General features: G+C 46.6%; 1 protein-coding gene across 1 annotated transcript in view; it reads left to right on the top strand.

Annotated features, from left to right (window-relative positions):
* Positions 1–12,523, top strand: part of EXOC4 (exocyst complex component 4) — a 342,142-nt gene that overhangs the window by 297,948 nt on the left and 31,671 nt on the right. The window contains exon 17 of the mRNA XM_075273922.1: positions 3,588–3,747. Within this exon, the coding sequence (XP_075130023.1) occupies positions 3,588–3,747 (160 nt within the window). The remainder of the gene's footprint in view (positions 1–3,587; positions 3,748–12,523) is intronic.

Raw genomic sequence — 12,523 nt, 5'->3', positions numbered from 1 at the left:
GATTTCATTGTGTATTTTTAAATGGAGACTTTCAAATAAATTTTGTGGATTTTAAAGAAGCTGCAGCCTGCTGGATTTCACTTTGGAACGAATTTATACTCTGATTTAGGCTAGGTTCACATCTGCACTGGGCTCCTAGTCGATCGGGTCTGCCGGTGGACCCGAATGATGGAGAGCCTGACCTCCAAAACAGTAGTTACCCGTGGACACCGACGGACCCCATAGACTTTAATATGGTCTTCCAGGTGTACGTTGGATTTCTGCCATTTTTATACTGAAACCAGCTGAGAGAAAAATCCTCTGTTAAGGACTTTTCTCGCCAATGATTTTTGGCGGTTTCGGCATCGAACAGAGACTCTGGCGCAGATGTGAACTTAGCCTTAGCATGTTTATACACAGTCCAGCAGCCAATTTGGACACGCAGCATGCAGTGTAAAGCATGGATTAGAGACAGATCAGCAGCCACAGCTACTGGTGAGGCAGGAGGGGAATTCAAATAGACATATTACAAGTAAGGCTAGGTTTACCTCTGCATCTCCGTAGGAGACTTCTCCGCGGAAACCTGATGGACCCCATTATAGTCTATGAGGTCCACAAGTAGACGCTGTTTCAGCGGATGGATTCTCTACCATTCGGGTCTCTGGCGTACCCGAACAATGGAGAGGCCGGCATAAGTGTGAACCTACCCTAAAGCCTCATACACCAGTGTTTTCCAAATCTAATCCACAAGACAGTTGCAAATCTGTAGATTACACCTGATTTCTGTGTAGACTCCTTTCCTCACGTGTGAAGATCTAAGTTGCCGTTACTGGTCATAGCTTGAACCTAACCTAGCATATCCATATTTTTTTTAAAGAAGTAATAGACTAATAGACTAATCACTCATTGAGAACAGATTTACAGACCCCTATTATACTACTGTAATTTGTTTTATTCTCAAAGAGCCAAAGTCTAGTCAGTCATCTTACTATGTGCCGCAGGGCTATTTTTGGATTTATTTTGTCCTTGTTTTTTGTTTAATAAAATATGGTGTATGATATATATATTATCATTCTAGACAATATCATCACTTTTATCAATCATTTTTATAGTATTTTTTGATATCTCATAAATATCCTTTTTCTACAGAGTCCATATACGGTATTCTGTATTTCCTAATGCCTTTCCAATTTGCCCTGCTTGTTGTCATACACCAGCTGTTTCTCAAATAAAATGTGTTTTACTGTTTGTGCTCTTTTTTATTTGGCAAAATATAAATTTCCTCCAGTGTCTTAGAGCAAGAAGCACAGTTTTAGTGTTACTGTGATTGACCATGGAAATAACTGGCCCATGTTTCTGAGCCCCCATAGAATATAGGGTATAAAGCACTAAGATAAACATAATACTCTCCTTTTCTTCATCCCATCCCCTTGCTGTTTTGGGCCACTCAGGTATTGGGGAGCGATGTCACCTGTACTGTACTAGCCTACTACATTCGCTGATCAGAAGTCTAGATATCAGGCAGATATTTAGGCAGTGCCTCAGATCACTGCTTCAGCATTGTGTGCCATGAGTGAGAATTTATTGGCTGTTATTGAGAGAATTTCAGGGCCAGATATCACTATTCACTTTTATCATGACATACAAAGCCAATGGCTGATCATAAAGTAATTTTAAACTACCTTTTTCTTTGTGCATGTACTGTCGGGTACAAGTCAGTTTTCAGCAAAATGTATTGAAAATGTTTAAAGGGAAAGTTTTGCCAGGAAATATTGTTTAAATCACGTTTAAGCTGTGGAATCGCCTATTGTGACTGGTGGATTCTTACCTATATATCCATGACAGGTGTGAGGTCGCTGCAACAAAGAATTCCCCTGCAGGAAACAGGAAGTCTCAGGGTATTATCTGGCTTAGTGGCCAAGTCCAGATTTTTTAGAATTTTTTTTTTTTTTAAATAAAGATAATGACATAAAAAAAAATCACTAAAAATTATTAGAAAATATGTTTACCATTAAATTTGATAAAGAAAATAGAGAAAAGAATATGCAAATAAGAGCTCATTGGTGAAAAAGTGGAATTTGCTCATAGTGCCACCTTTTGGAAGGTAGCTCCCTATGGATTAATGCATGGTTTCTAAGGGCATAATCTGGAAATAGTAGCCAAGCCTATATAATGCCTCAATAAGGAAGAGGTCCCCAGCCATAGATAACTGGCTGGCAGTGTGAGAGGGGTTGACGTGGATCATTAGGAAGAGAGGTTACAGGGACTTATGAGGCCATGCATGCCCTGCTAGGAATTCTGGGTAAGGTATATGCAAGTAAGACCTCATTGGTGATAAAGAGAAATTTGTTTATAGCGCCACCTTTTGGAAGGAAACTTCCTATAGATTAATACCTGGTTTTCAAAGAGGCCTGATGAAAGACAATACCCCCTTGTTTGTTTGTTTTAATAATTTTCTAGCAATACATTCCCTTTAAGGAGAACTGACAATTTTGATAAATTACTGGGCACCTGTCAGCATCCTTACTTACTAGAATGTTGGCAATTGTTTTTTTGCCTCTACATTGGCTATCACTTTTCTATTACTTTCTCTGTGACTGAAATTGCAGGTTTCTCATTGGCTTCTTACAAAATTACAGTCTAAATTTCATTGTTATTACTAAAATAATCAGTTGGTTACGATACCCAAACATCTAGATCTCCATACATTAAATAAGAATATATTACATTGAACCTTTTATGTGTATATATGTTATACTGAATGTAGACTTGACTGTATATATAATGTTGTTGTTATCCATATGTGTGTGTATGTGGATGGATAGATAGACACAAAGTTTTAGGCAGGTGTGGCTGCTGTCTGCAAGGTAAGGCCCAGTTCACATCTATATTCAGGTTTCCGCTCGGGACTCTGCCTGAGGACCCTCAAATAGAAACCTATCCGCATAAAAAAGCGGTTACCTAAGGAAACCTGTGGACCCCGTAGACTATAATGACATCCGTGTGGTTTCCGCTCAAAAAATGCAAAGAGAAAAATGCTTCTTGCAGGACTTTTCTCTTTGCATATTTCATGTGGATAGGGGAACGGAATGGCCTGAATGCAGAGGTGAACCTGGGCCTAAGAATATTTTCAAAAATAGAAGTGTTAATTTATTTTTGTCAATTAACAAAATGCAAAGTTAATGCAAAGCATCAATTCTTCAAGGTAGACTTGTACACACTCAGCAGGGAAGGTTTTCTAAACTTTGAGAACTAGCCACAGATATTCTGTGGATGTAGGGTTGCTGAAATCCTTCTGTGTCTTAATGCAATCCCAGACAGGCTTCATGATGTGAAGATCAGGGCTCTGTGAGGATCACATAATCACTTGAAGGACTCCTTGCACTTGTTCTTTATGAGATTGGCTGGATGTTTGGGGTATTTGTTCTACTGCAGAATATATCTCAGTCACATGACTTGCATTTTGAACTCTCAGTGCCAAGATACAGCCTTCCCTTTACAGAAAACATCCATTTACAGTACTAAGAATATTACATTACTAAATTTTGGGCTCCAACTGAGCTTTCCATTTTGGATTTAATCATGCTTATGACTATTGTCACCCATAGGTCTGGGCCATTTAATTTCCTGCATCCTCATTAATGGAGCCCAGTATTTCAAGCGCATCAGTGAGTCTGGCATCAAAAAGATGTGTCGAAATATATTTGTCTTGCAGCAAAATCTTACCAACATCACTATGTCCCGTGAAGCTGATTTGGACTTCGCAAGGTAATACAGCTAATGTTGCTTGTTATCTTTATCAATTGTAAGCTTCATCATGGCCAGAAGATTAAAATGTGTTGTTTTAATAATTAAAAAAAAACAGCAGTGTGGAGGAAATGTTGTTAAGGAAAATCCATCTTAAGCTTGTACTGTACATGCTGAATACTGACACCAGTAAGATACAGATGCAGCCTTCTCAGCTTGTCTGTCCTTTTCCTGCCTTCATACATGGATAGAACTATATGTGAGGCTTTTCACTGCCAGTTTCCATATATATTACATTTATTACTAGTGCCGATTGCTGATGCAAAACTTTCCCACATGTCCCTGCAGCTTGTTATTGAGTGAGTGTGGCAGCAAGGTAATGGAGTCCCTCAAGTAGCATTTGGGGATTCATTTACATATTTATATAAAGCTGAATTTCTCATCGCTGAAGCTTTGGATCAACATGGAAAAAAAAGGATGCAGTTGGAATCTATGTGATTTGTGTTTAGTTTATAACTGATGTTTTTGATGACAGACTCCCTTTTATAACTACTCAATGTGACAAGACTAAAAATGTTAGCAAACCTTTCGCCACCTCCAGCAAGTCCCAGTCTTTGCACCATTTAACAGCTGCTGTTCCACTGATTCTGGAACAGTTGGCATTTTGTTCTCTAGTCTTCATTAGAGATGAGCGAACACTAAAATGTTCGAGGTTCGAAATTCGATTCGAACAGCCGCTCAATGTTCGTGTGTTCGAACGGGTTTCGAACCCCATTATAGTCTATGGGGAACAGATACTCGTTAAGGGGGAAACCCAAATCCGTGTCTGGAGGGTCACCAAGTCCACTATGACACCCCAGGAAATGATGCCAACACCTCTGGAATGACACTGGGACAGCAGGGGAAGCATGTCTGGGGGCATCTAACACACCAAAGACCCTCTATTACCCCAACATCACAGCCTAACAACTACACACTTTACACACTCAATACCACCTCTCTGACAGTAGGAAAACACCTTGAAACATGTGTATTTGGCACTTGCAGTGAGGAGAGCTTGTCACCAGCAGTGAATTTGGCCCTTGTAGTAAGTTGAGGTTGGCACCAACATTTGTTTTGAAAATCAGGGTGGATTGAGCCTCTAACCAGCAGAGTTTGGGCAAATTCATGGTGGAGGGAGCCTCTAAAAACCCCAGTTTGGACCAATTCATGGTGGAGGGAGCCTCTAACCAGCCCAGTTTGGGCAAATTCATGGTGGAGGGAGCCTCTAAAAAACCCAGTTTGGACCAATTCATGGTGGAGGGAGCCTCTAACCAGCCCAGTTTGGGCAAATTCATGGTGGAGGGAGCCTCTAACCAGCCCAGTTTGGACCAATTAATGGTGGAGGGAGCCTCTAACCAGCCCAGTTTGGACCAATTAATGGTGGAGGGAGCCTCTAACCACCCCAGTTTGGACCAATTCATGGTGGAGGGAGCCTCTAACCAGCCCAGTTTGGACCAATTCATGGTGGAGGGAGCCTCTAAAAAACCCAGTTTGGACCAATTCATGGTGGAGGGAGCCTCTAAACAGCCCAGTTTGGGCAAATTCATGGTGGAGGGAGCCTCTAAAAAACCCAGTTTGGACCAATTCATGGTGGAGGGAGCCTCTAACCAGCCCAGTTTGGACCAATTAATGGTGGAGGGAGCCTCTAAACAGCCAAGTTTGGACCAATTCATGGTGGAGGGAGCCTCTAAAAAACCCAGTTTGGACCAATTCATGGTGGAGGGAGCCTCTAAACAGCCCAGTTTGGGCAAATTCATGGTGGAGGGAGCCTCTAAAAAACCCAGTTTGGACCAATTCATGGTGGAGGGAGCCTCTAACCAGCCCAGTTTGGACCAATTAATGGTGGAGGGAGCCTCTAAACAGCCAAGTTTGGACCAATTCATGGTGGAGGGAGCCTCTAAAAACCCCAGTTTGGACCAATTCATGGTGGAGGGAGCCTCTAACCAGCCCAGTTTGGACCAATTAATGGTGGAGGGAGCCTCTAACCACCCCAGTTTGGACCAATTCATGGTGGAGGGAGCCTCTAAAAACCCCAGTTTGGACCAATTCATGGTGGAGGGAGCCTCTAACCAGCCCAGTTTGGGCAAATTCATGGTGGAGGGAGCCTCTAAACAGCCCAGTTTGGGCAAATTCATGGTGGAGGGAGCCTCTAACCAGCCCAGTTTGGACCAATTAATGGTGGAGGGAGCCTCTAACCAGCCCAGTTTGGACCAATTAATGGTGGAGGGAGCCTCTAACCACCCCAGTTTGGACCAATTCATGGTGGAGGGAGCCTCTAAAAACCCCAGTTTGGACCAATTCATGGTGGAGGGAGCCTCTAACCAGCCCAGTTTGGGCAAATTCATGGTGGAGGGAGCCTCTAAACAGCCCAGTTTGGGCAAATTCATGGTGGAGGGAGCCTCTAACCAGCCCAGTTTGGACCAATTAATGGTGGAGGGAGCCTCTAACCAGCCCAGTTTGGACCAATTAATGGTGGAGGGAGCCTCTAACCACCCCAGTTTGGACCAATTCATGGTGGAGGGAGCCTCTAAACAGCCAAGTTTGGACCAATTCATGGTGGAGGGAGCCTCTAAAAACCCCAGTTTGGACCAATTCATGGTGGAGGGAGCCTCTAACCAGCCCAGTTTGGGCAAATTCATGGTGGAGGGAGCCTCTAAACAGCCCAGTTTGGGCAAATTCATGGTGGAGGGAGCCTCTAACCAGCCCAGTTTGGACCAATTAATGGTGGAGGGAGCCTCTAACCAGCCCAGTTTGGACCAATTAATGGTGGAGGGAGCCTCTAACCACCCCAGTTTGGACCAATTCATGGTGGAGGGAGCCTCTAAAAACCCCAGTTTGGACCAATTCATGGTGGAGGGAGCCTCTAACCAGCCCAGTTTGGGCAAATTCATGGTGGAGGGAGCCTCTAAACAGCCCAGTTTGGGCAAATTCATGGTGGAGGGAGCCTCTAACCAGCCCAGTTTGGACCAATTAATGGTGGAGGGAGCCTCTAACCAGCCCAGTTTGGACCAATTAATGGTGGAGGGAGCCTCTAACCACCCCAGTTTGGACCAATTCATGGTGGAGGGAGCCTCTAAACAGCCAAGTTTGGACCAATTCATGGTGGAGGGAGCCTCTAAAAACCCCAGTTTGGACCAATTCATGGTGGAGGGAGCCTCTAACCAGCCCAGTTTGGGCAAATTCATGGTGGAGGGAGCCTCTAAACAGCCCAGTTTGGGCAAATTCATGGTGGAGGGAGCCTCTAACCAGCCCAGTTTGGACCAATTAATGGTGGAGGGAGCCTCTAACCAGCCCAGTTTGGACCAATTAATGGTGGAGGGAGCCTCTAACCAGCCCAGTTTGGACCAATTAATGGTGGAGGGAGCCTCTAACCACCCCAGTTTGGACAAATTCATGGTGGAGGGAGCCTCTAAAAAACCCAGTTTGGACCAATTCATGGTGGAGGGAGCCTCTAAACAGCCCAGTTTGGGCAAATTCATGGTGGAGGGAGCCTCTAAACAGCCCAGTTTGGGCAAATTCATGGTGGAGGGAGCCTCTAACCAGCCCAGTTTGGACCAATTAATGGTGGAGGGAGCCTCTAACCAGCCCAGTTTGGACCAATTCATGGTGGAGGGAGCCTCTAAACAGCCCAGTTTGGGCAAATTCATGGTGGAAGGAGCCTCTAACCAGCAGAGTTGTGGGAAAGCAGGGTGGAGGGAGCCTCTAACCAGCAGAGTTGGTGGAAATCAGGGTGGAGGGAGCCTCTAACCAGCAGAGTTGGGGGAAATCATGTTGGAGGGAGCCTAGTATTAGCAGAATTGTGCAACGCTTATGGTGGATGAGTATGAGGATGCGGAGGAATTGGAGAGGTTGAGTACAGACATGGAGTTTCATGTTGGGGTGCTTTACACAGGTGGGCACAAAAATGAAGGCTCTATCCAGTGGTGGTTCATTTTTATCAAAGTGAGCCGGTCGGCACTCTCAGCTGACAGACGGGTGCGCTTGTCAGTGATGATGCCACCGGCTGCACTGAACACCCTCTCAGATAGGACGCTGGCGGCAGGACAGGACAGCACCTCCAAGGCATATAGGGCAAGTTCAAGCCACAGGTCCAACTTCGACACCCAATACGTGTAGGGCGCAGAGGGGTCGGAGAGGACAGGGCTGTGGTCGGAAAGGTATTCCCGCAACATGCGCCTATACTTCTCACGCCTGGTGACACTAGGACCCTCCGTGGCGGCACTTTGGCGAGGGGGTGCCATCAAGGTGTCCCAGACCTTAGACAGTGTGCCCCTCGTTTGTGTGGACCGGTGAGAACTTGGTTGCCTACTGGAGGAACTGCCCTCCCTGCCGCCACTGTCACATGCTGGAAACATCTCCATCATATTCTGCACCAATTGCCTGTGGCAAGCATTGATGCGATTGGCCCTCCCCTCTACCGGAATAAAAGACGAGATGTTGTTTTTATACCGGGGGTCAAGGATAGCAAAGATCCAGTACTGGTTGTCCTCCATGATTTTGACAATACGCTTGTCGGTTGTAAAGCACCCCAACATGAACTCAGCCATGTCTGCCACAGTGTTAGTTGGCATGACTCCTCTGGCCCCACCGGAAAGTTCAATCTCCATTTCCTCCTCATCCTCCATGTCTACCCATCCGCGCTGCAACAATGGGACGATTCGAAGTTGCCCGGAAGCCTCCTGTATCACCATCACATCATCGGACAACTCTTCTTCCTCCTCCTCCTCCTCCTCCTCCTCCTCCATTAAACGCAGTGAAGCGGACAGATGTGTGGACCTACTCTCCAGCTGTGACGGATCGGATGCTATCCCTAACTCCTCTGTGTGATCTGAGTTATCCCTGATGTCAATCAGGGATTCTCTCAGAACACACAAGAGCGGGATTGTAAGGCTCACCATCGCATCCTCAGAGCTCACCCTCCTTGTGGACTCCTCAAAGACCCGTAGGATGTCACAAAGGTCTCTCATCCATGGCCACTCATGGATGTGAAACTGAGGCAGCTGACTTTGTGGCACCCTAGGGTTTTGTAGCTGGTATTCCATCAAAGGTCTCTGCTGCTCAACCACTCTATTCAACATCTGAAACGTTGAGTTCCAGCGTGTGGGGACGTCGCACAAAAGCCGGTGTTGTGGCACATGCAGGCGTTGCTGGAGAGATTTTAAGCTAGCAGCGGCTACTGTCGACTTGCGAAAGTGGGCGCACATGCGCCGCACTTTCACCAGTAGCTCTGGAACATTGGGGTAGCTCTTTAGGAAACGTTGCACCACTAGGTTGAAGACGTGGGCCAGGCATGGAACATGTTGGAGTCCGGCAAGCTCCAGAGCTGCTACCAGGTTCCGGCCGTTATCACAAACGACCATGCCTGGGCCCAGGTGCAGCGGCTCAAACCATATTGCCGTCTCATCGAGGAGGGCATCCCTCACCTCGGAGGCAGTGTGCTGTCTGTCCCCCAAGCTGATCAGCTTCAGCACAGCCTGCTGACGTCTACCAACGCCAGTGCTGCAACGTTTCCAACTCGTAGCTGGGGTCAATCTAACAGCGGAGGAGGAGGCGGTGGCGGAGGAGGAGGCGGTGGCGGAGGAGGAGGCGGTAGAGGAGGAGGAGGAGGGGGGTGTTCTTCTCGTGTCCCTGCCAGGAATGTTAGGCGGGGAGACGAGGTACACCGGGCCAGTTTGGGAAGCAGTCCCAGCCTCAACTACATTCACCCAGTGTGCCGTCAGTGAAATGTAGCGTCCCTGTCCGCATGCACTTGTCCACGCGTCGGTGGTCAAGTGGACCTTTGTGCAAAGCGCGGAACTAAGGGCCCGCCTGATGTTGAGTGACACGTGCTGGTGCAAGGCGGGGACGGCACACCGGGAGAAGTAGTGACGGCTAGGGACGGCATAGCGAGGTGCCGCAGTTGCCATCAGGTCCAGGAAGGCGGGAGTTTCAACAAGCCGGAACGCCAACATCTCCTGGGCCAGCAGTTTAGCGATGTTGGCGTTCAAGGCTTGCGCGTGTGGGTGGTTAGCAGTGTATTTCTGCCGCCGCTCCAATGTCTGAGAGATGGTGGGTTGTTGTAAAGAAACGCCTGATGGTGCCTTTGATGGTGCAGGAGAAGGAGATAAGACAGGACCAGGGGAGGATGAGGTAGAAGTCAACAAAGTGGCGGAGGCAGATGAAGTGGTGTCCTGGCTCGTCCTCTGGAGTGCATCGCCAGCACAGTCAGCAGTGGCAGTGGCAGAGGCAGAGGCAGAGGCAGTGGCAGTGGCGTGAACGGCAGGCGGCCTTTGTCCTGCCGTTGCTGCCTGCCACTGATTCCAGTGCTTGGATTCCAAATGACGGCGCATTGAAGTGGTGGACAGGTTGCTCTTCTCAGAGCCCCTAATCAATTTCGAGAGGCAAATTGTGCAGACAACACTATATCTGTCCTCGGCGCATTCCTTGAAAAAACTCCACACCTTCGAGAAACGTGCCCTCGAGGTGGGAGTTTTTCGGGGCTGGGTACGAACTGGAACATCTTGGGAGATTCCGGGTGTGGCCTGGCTTCGCCTAAGCTGCTGACCTCTGCCTCTGCCTCTAGCTACCCTTTTTGGTGCTGCACCTGCCTCAACATCCACACTACTTTCCCCGCTTGACATCCCCCCTGTCCAGGTCGGGTCAGTGTCCTCATCATCCACCACTTCCTCTTCCAACTCCTGTCTCATCTCCTCCTCCCGCACAATGCGCCAGTCAACTGGATGCCCTGACGGCAACTGCGTCACATCATCGTCGATGAGGGTGGGTTGCTGGTCATCCACCACCAAATCGAACGGAGATGGAGGAGACTCTAGTGTTTGAGCATCTGGACACAGATGCTCCTCTGTTAGGTTCGTGGAATCGTGACGTGGAGAGGCAGGTTGAGGGACAATGAAAGGAGCGGAGAACAGCTCTGGGGAGCAGGGACAGTTTGGGTTATTGTTCTGTAAAGCTTCGGAATTTTGGGAGGAAGGAAGACAAGACTGTTGGGTAATAGGAGGAGAGGAGGCAGAGTCTGACTGGCTGCTGGACAATGTGCTGTAAGCGTTCTCTGACAGCCATTGCAAGACCTGTTCCTGGTTCTCGGGCCTACTAAGGTTTGTACCCTGCAGTTTAGTTAATGTGGCAAGCAACCCTGGCACTGTGGAGTGGCGCAATGCTTGCTGCCCCACAGGAGTAGGCACGGGACGCCCTGTGGCTTCACTGCTACCTTGCTCCCCAGAACCATTCCCCCGACCTCGCCCACGGCCTCGTCCACGTCCCTTTCCGGGAGCCTTGCGCATTTTGAATTCCTAGTTAGAAATTGGCACTGTATACCAGTAGTAAAAATTGTGGGTGCACGTAACCCCAATATATTCTTTGAATTCCCAGTCAGACACTGGCACTATATGGCAGTAGCAAGAAATGAGGGTATTTGTATTCCCAATATACTCTTTGAATTCCCAGTCAGACAATGGCACTGTATACCAGTAGTAAAAATTGTGGGTGCACGTAACCCCAATATATTCTTTGAATTACCAGTCAGAAACTGGCACTATATGGCAGTAGCAAGAAATGAGGGTATTTATAACCCCAATATATTCTTTGAATTCCCAGTCAGACAATGGCACTGTATACCAGTAGTAAAAATTGTGGGTGCACGTAACCCCAATATATTCTTTGAATTACCAGTCAGAAACTGGCACTATATGGCAGTAGCAAGAAATGAGGGTATTTGTATTCCCAATATACTCTTTGAATTCCCAGTCAGACAATGGCACTGTATACCAGTAGTAAAAATTGTGGGTGCACGTAACCCCAATATATTCTTTGAATTCCCAGTCAGAAACTGGCACTATATGGCAGTAGCAAGAAATGAGGGTATTTGTATTCCCAATATATTCTTTGAATTCCCAGTCAGACAATGGCACTGTATACCAGTAGTAAAAATTGTGGGTGCACGTAACCCCAATATATTCTTTGAATTACCAGTCAGACACTGGCACTATATGGCAGTAGCAAGAAATGAGGGTATTTGTATTCCCAATATATTCTTTGAATTCCCAGTCAGACAATGGCACTGTATACCAGTAGTAAAAATTGTGGGTGCACGTAACCCCAATATATTCTTTGAATTCCCAGTCAGACACTGGCACTATATGGCAGTAGCAAGAAATGAGGGTATTTGTATTCCCAATATATTCTTTGAATTCCCAGTCAGACAATGGCACTGTATACCAGTAGTAAAAATTGTGGGTGCACGTAACCCCAATATATTCTTTGAATTCCCAGTCAGACACTGGCACTATATGGCAGTAGCAAGAAATGAGGGTATTTGTATTCCCAATATACTCTTTGAATTCCCAGTCAGACAATGGCACTGTATACCAGTAGTAAAAATTGTGGGTGCACGTAACCCCAATATATTCTTTGAATTACCAGTCAGAAAATGGCACTATATGGCAGTAGCAAGAAATGAGGGTATTTATAACCCCAATATATTCTTTGAATTCCCAGTCAGACAATGGCACTGTATACCAGTAGTAAAAATTGTGGGTGCACGTAACCCCAATATATTCTTTGAATTCCCAGTCAGACACTGGCACTATATGGCAGTAGCAAGAAATGAGGGTATTTGTATTCCCAATATATTCTTTGAATTCCCAGTCAGACAATGGCACTGTATACCAGTAGTAAAAATTGTGGGTGCACGTAACCCCAATATATTCTTTGAATTCCCAGTCAGAAACTGGCACTATATGGCAGTAGCAAGAAATGA

Source organism: Leptodactylus fuscus, chromosome 5 (genome assembly GCF_031893055.1).
Source record: "Leptodactylus fuscus isolate aLepFus1 chromosome 5, aLepFus1.hap2, whole genome shotgun sequence".
Classification (NCBI taxonomy): Eukaryota; Metazoa; Chordata; class Amphibia; order Anura; family Leptodactylidae; genus Leptodactylus; species Leptodactylus fuscus.
This window is presented reverse-complemented; position numbering and strand designations above follow the sequence as displayed.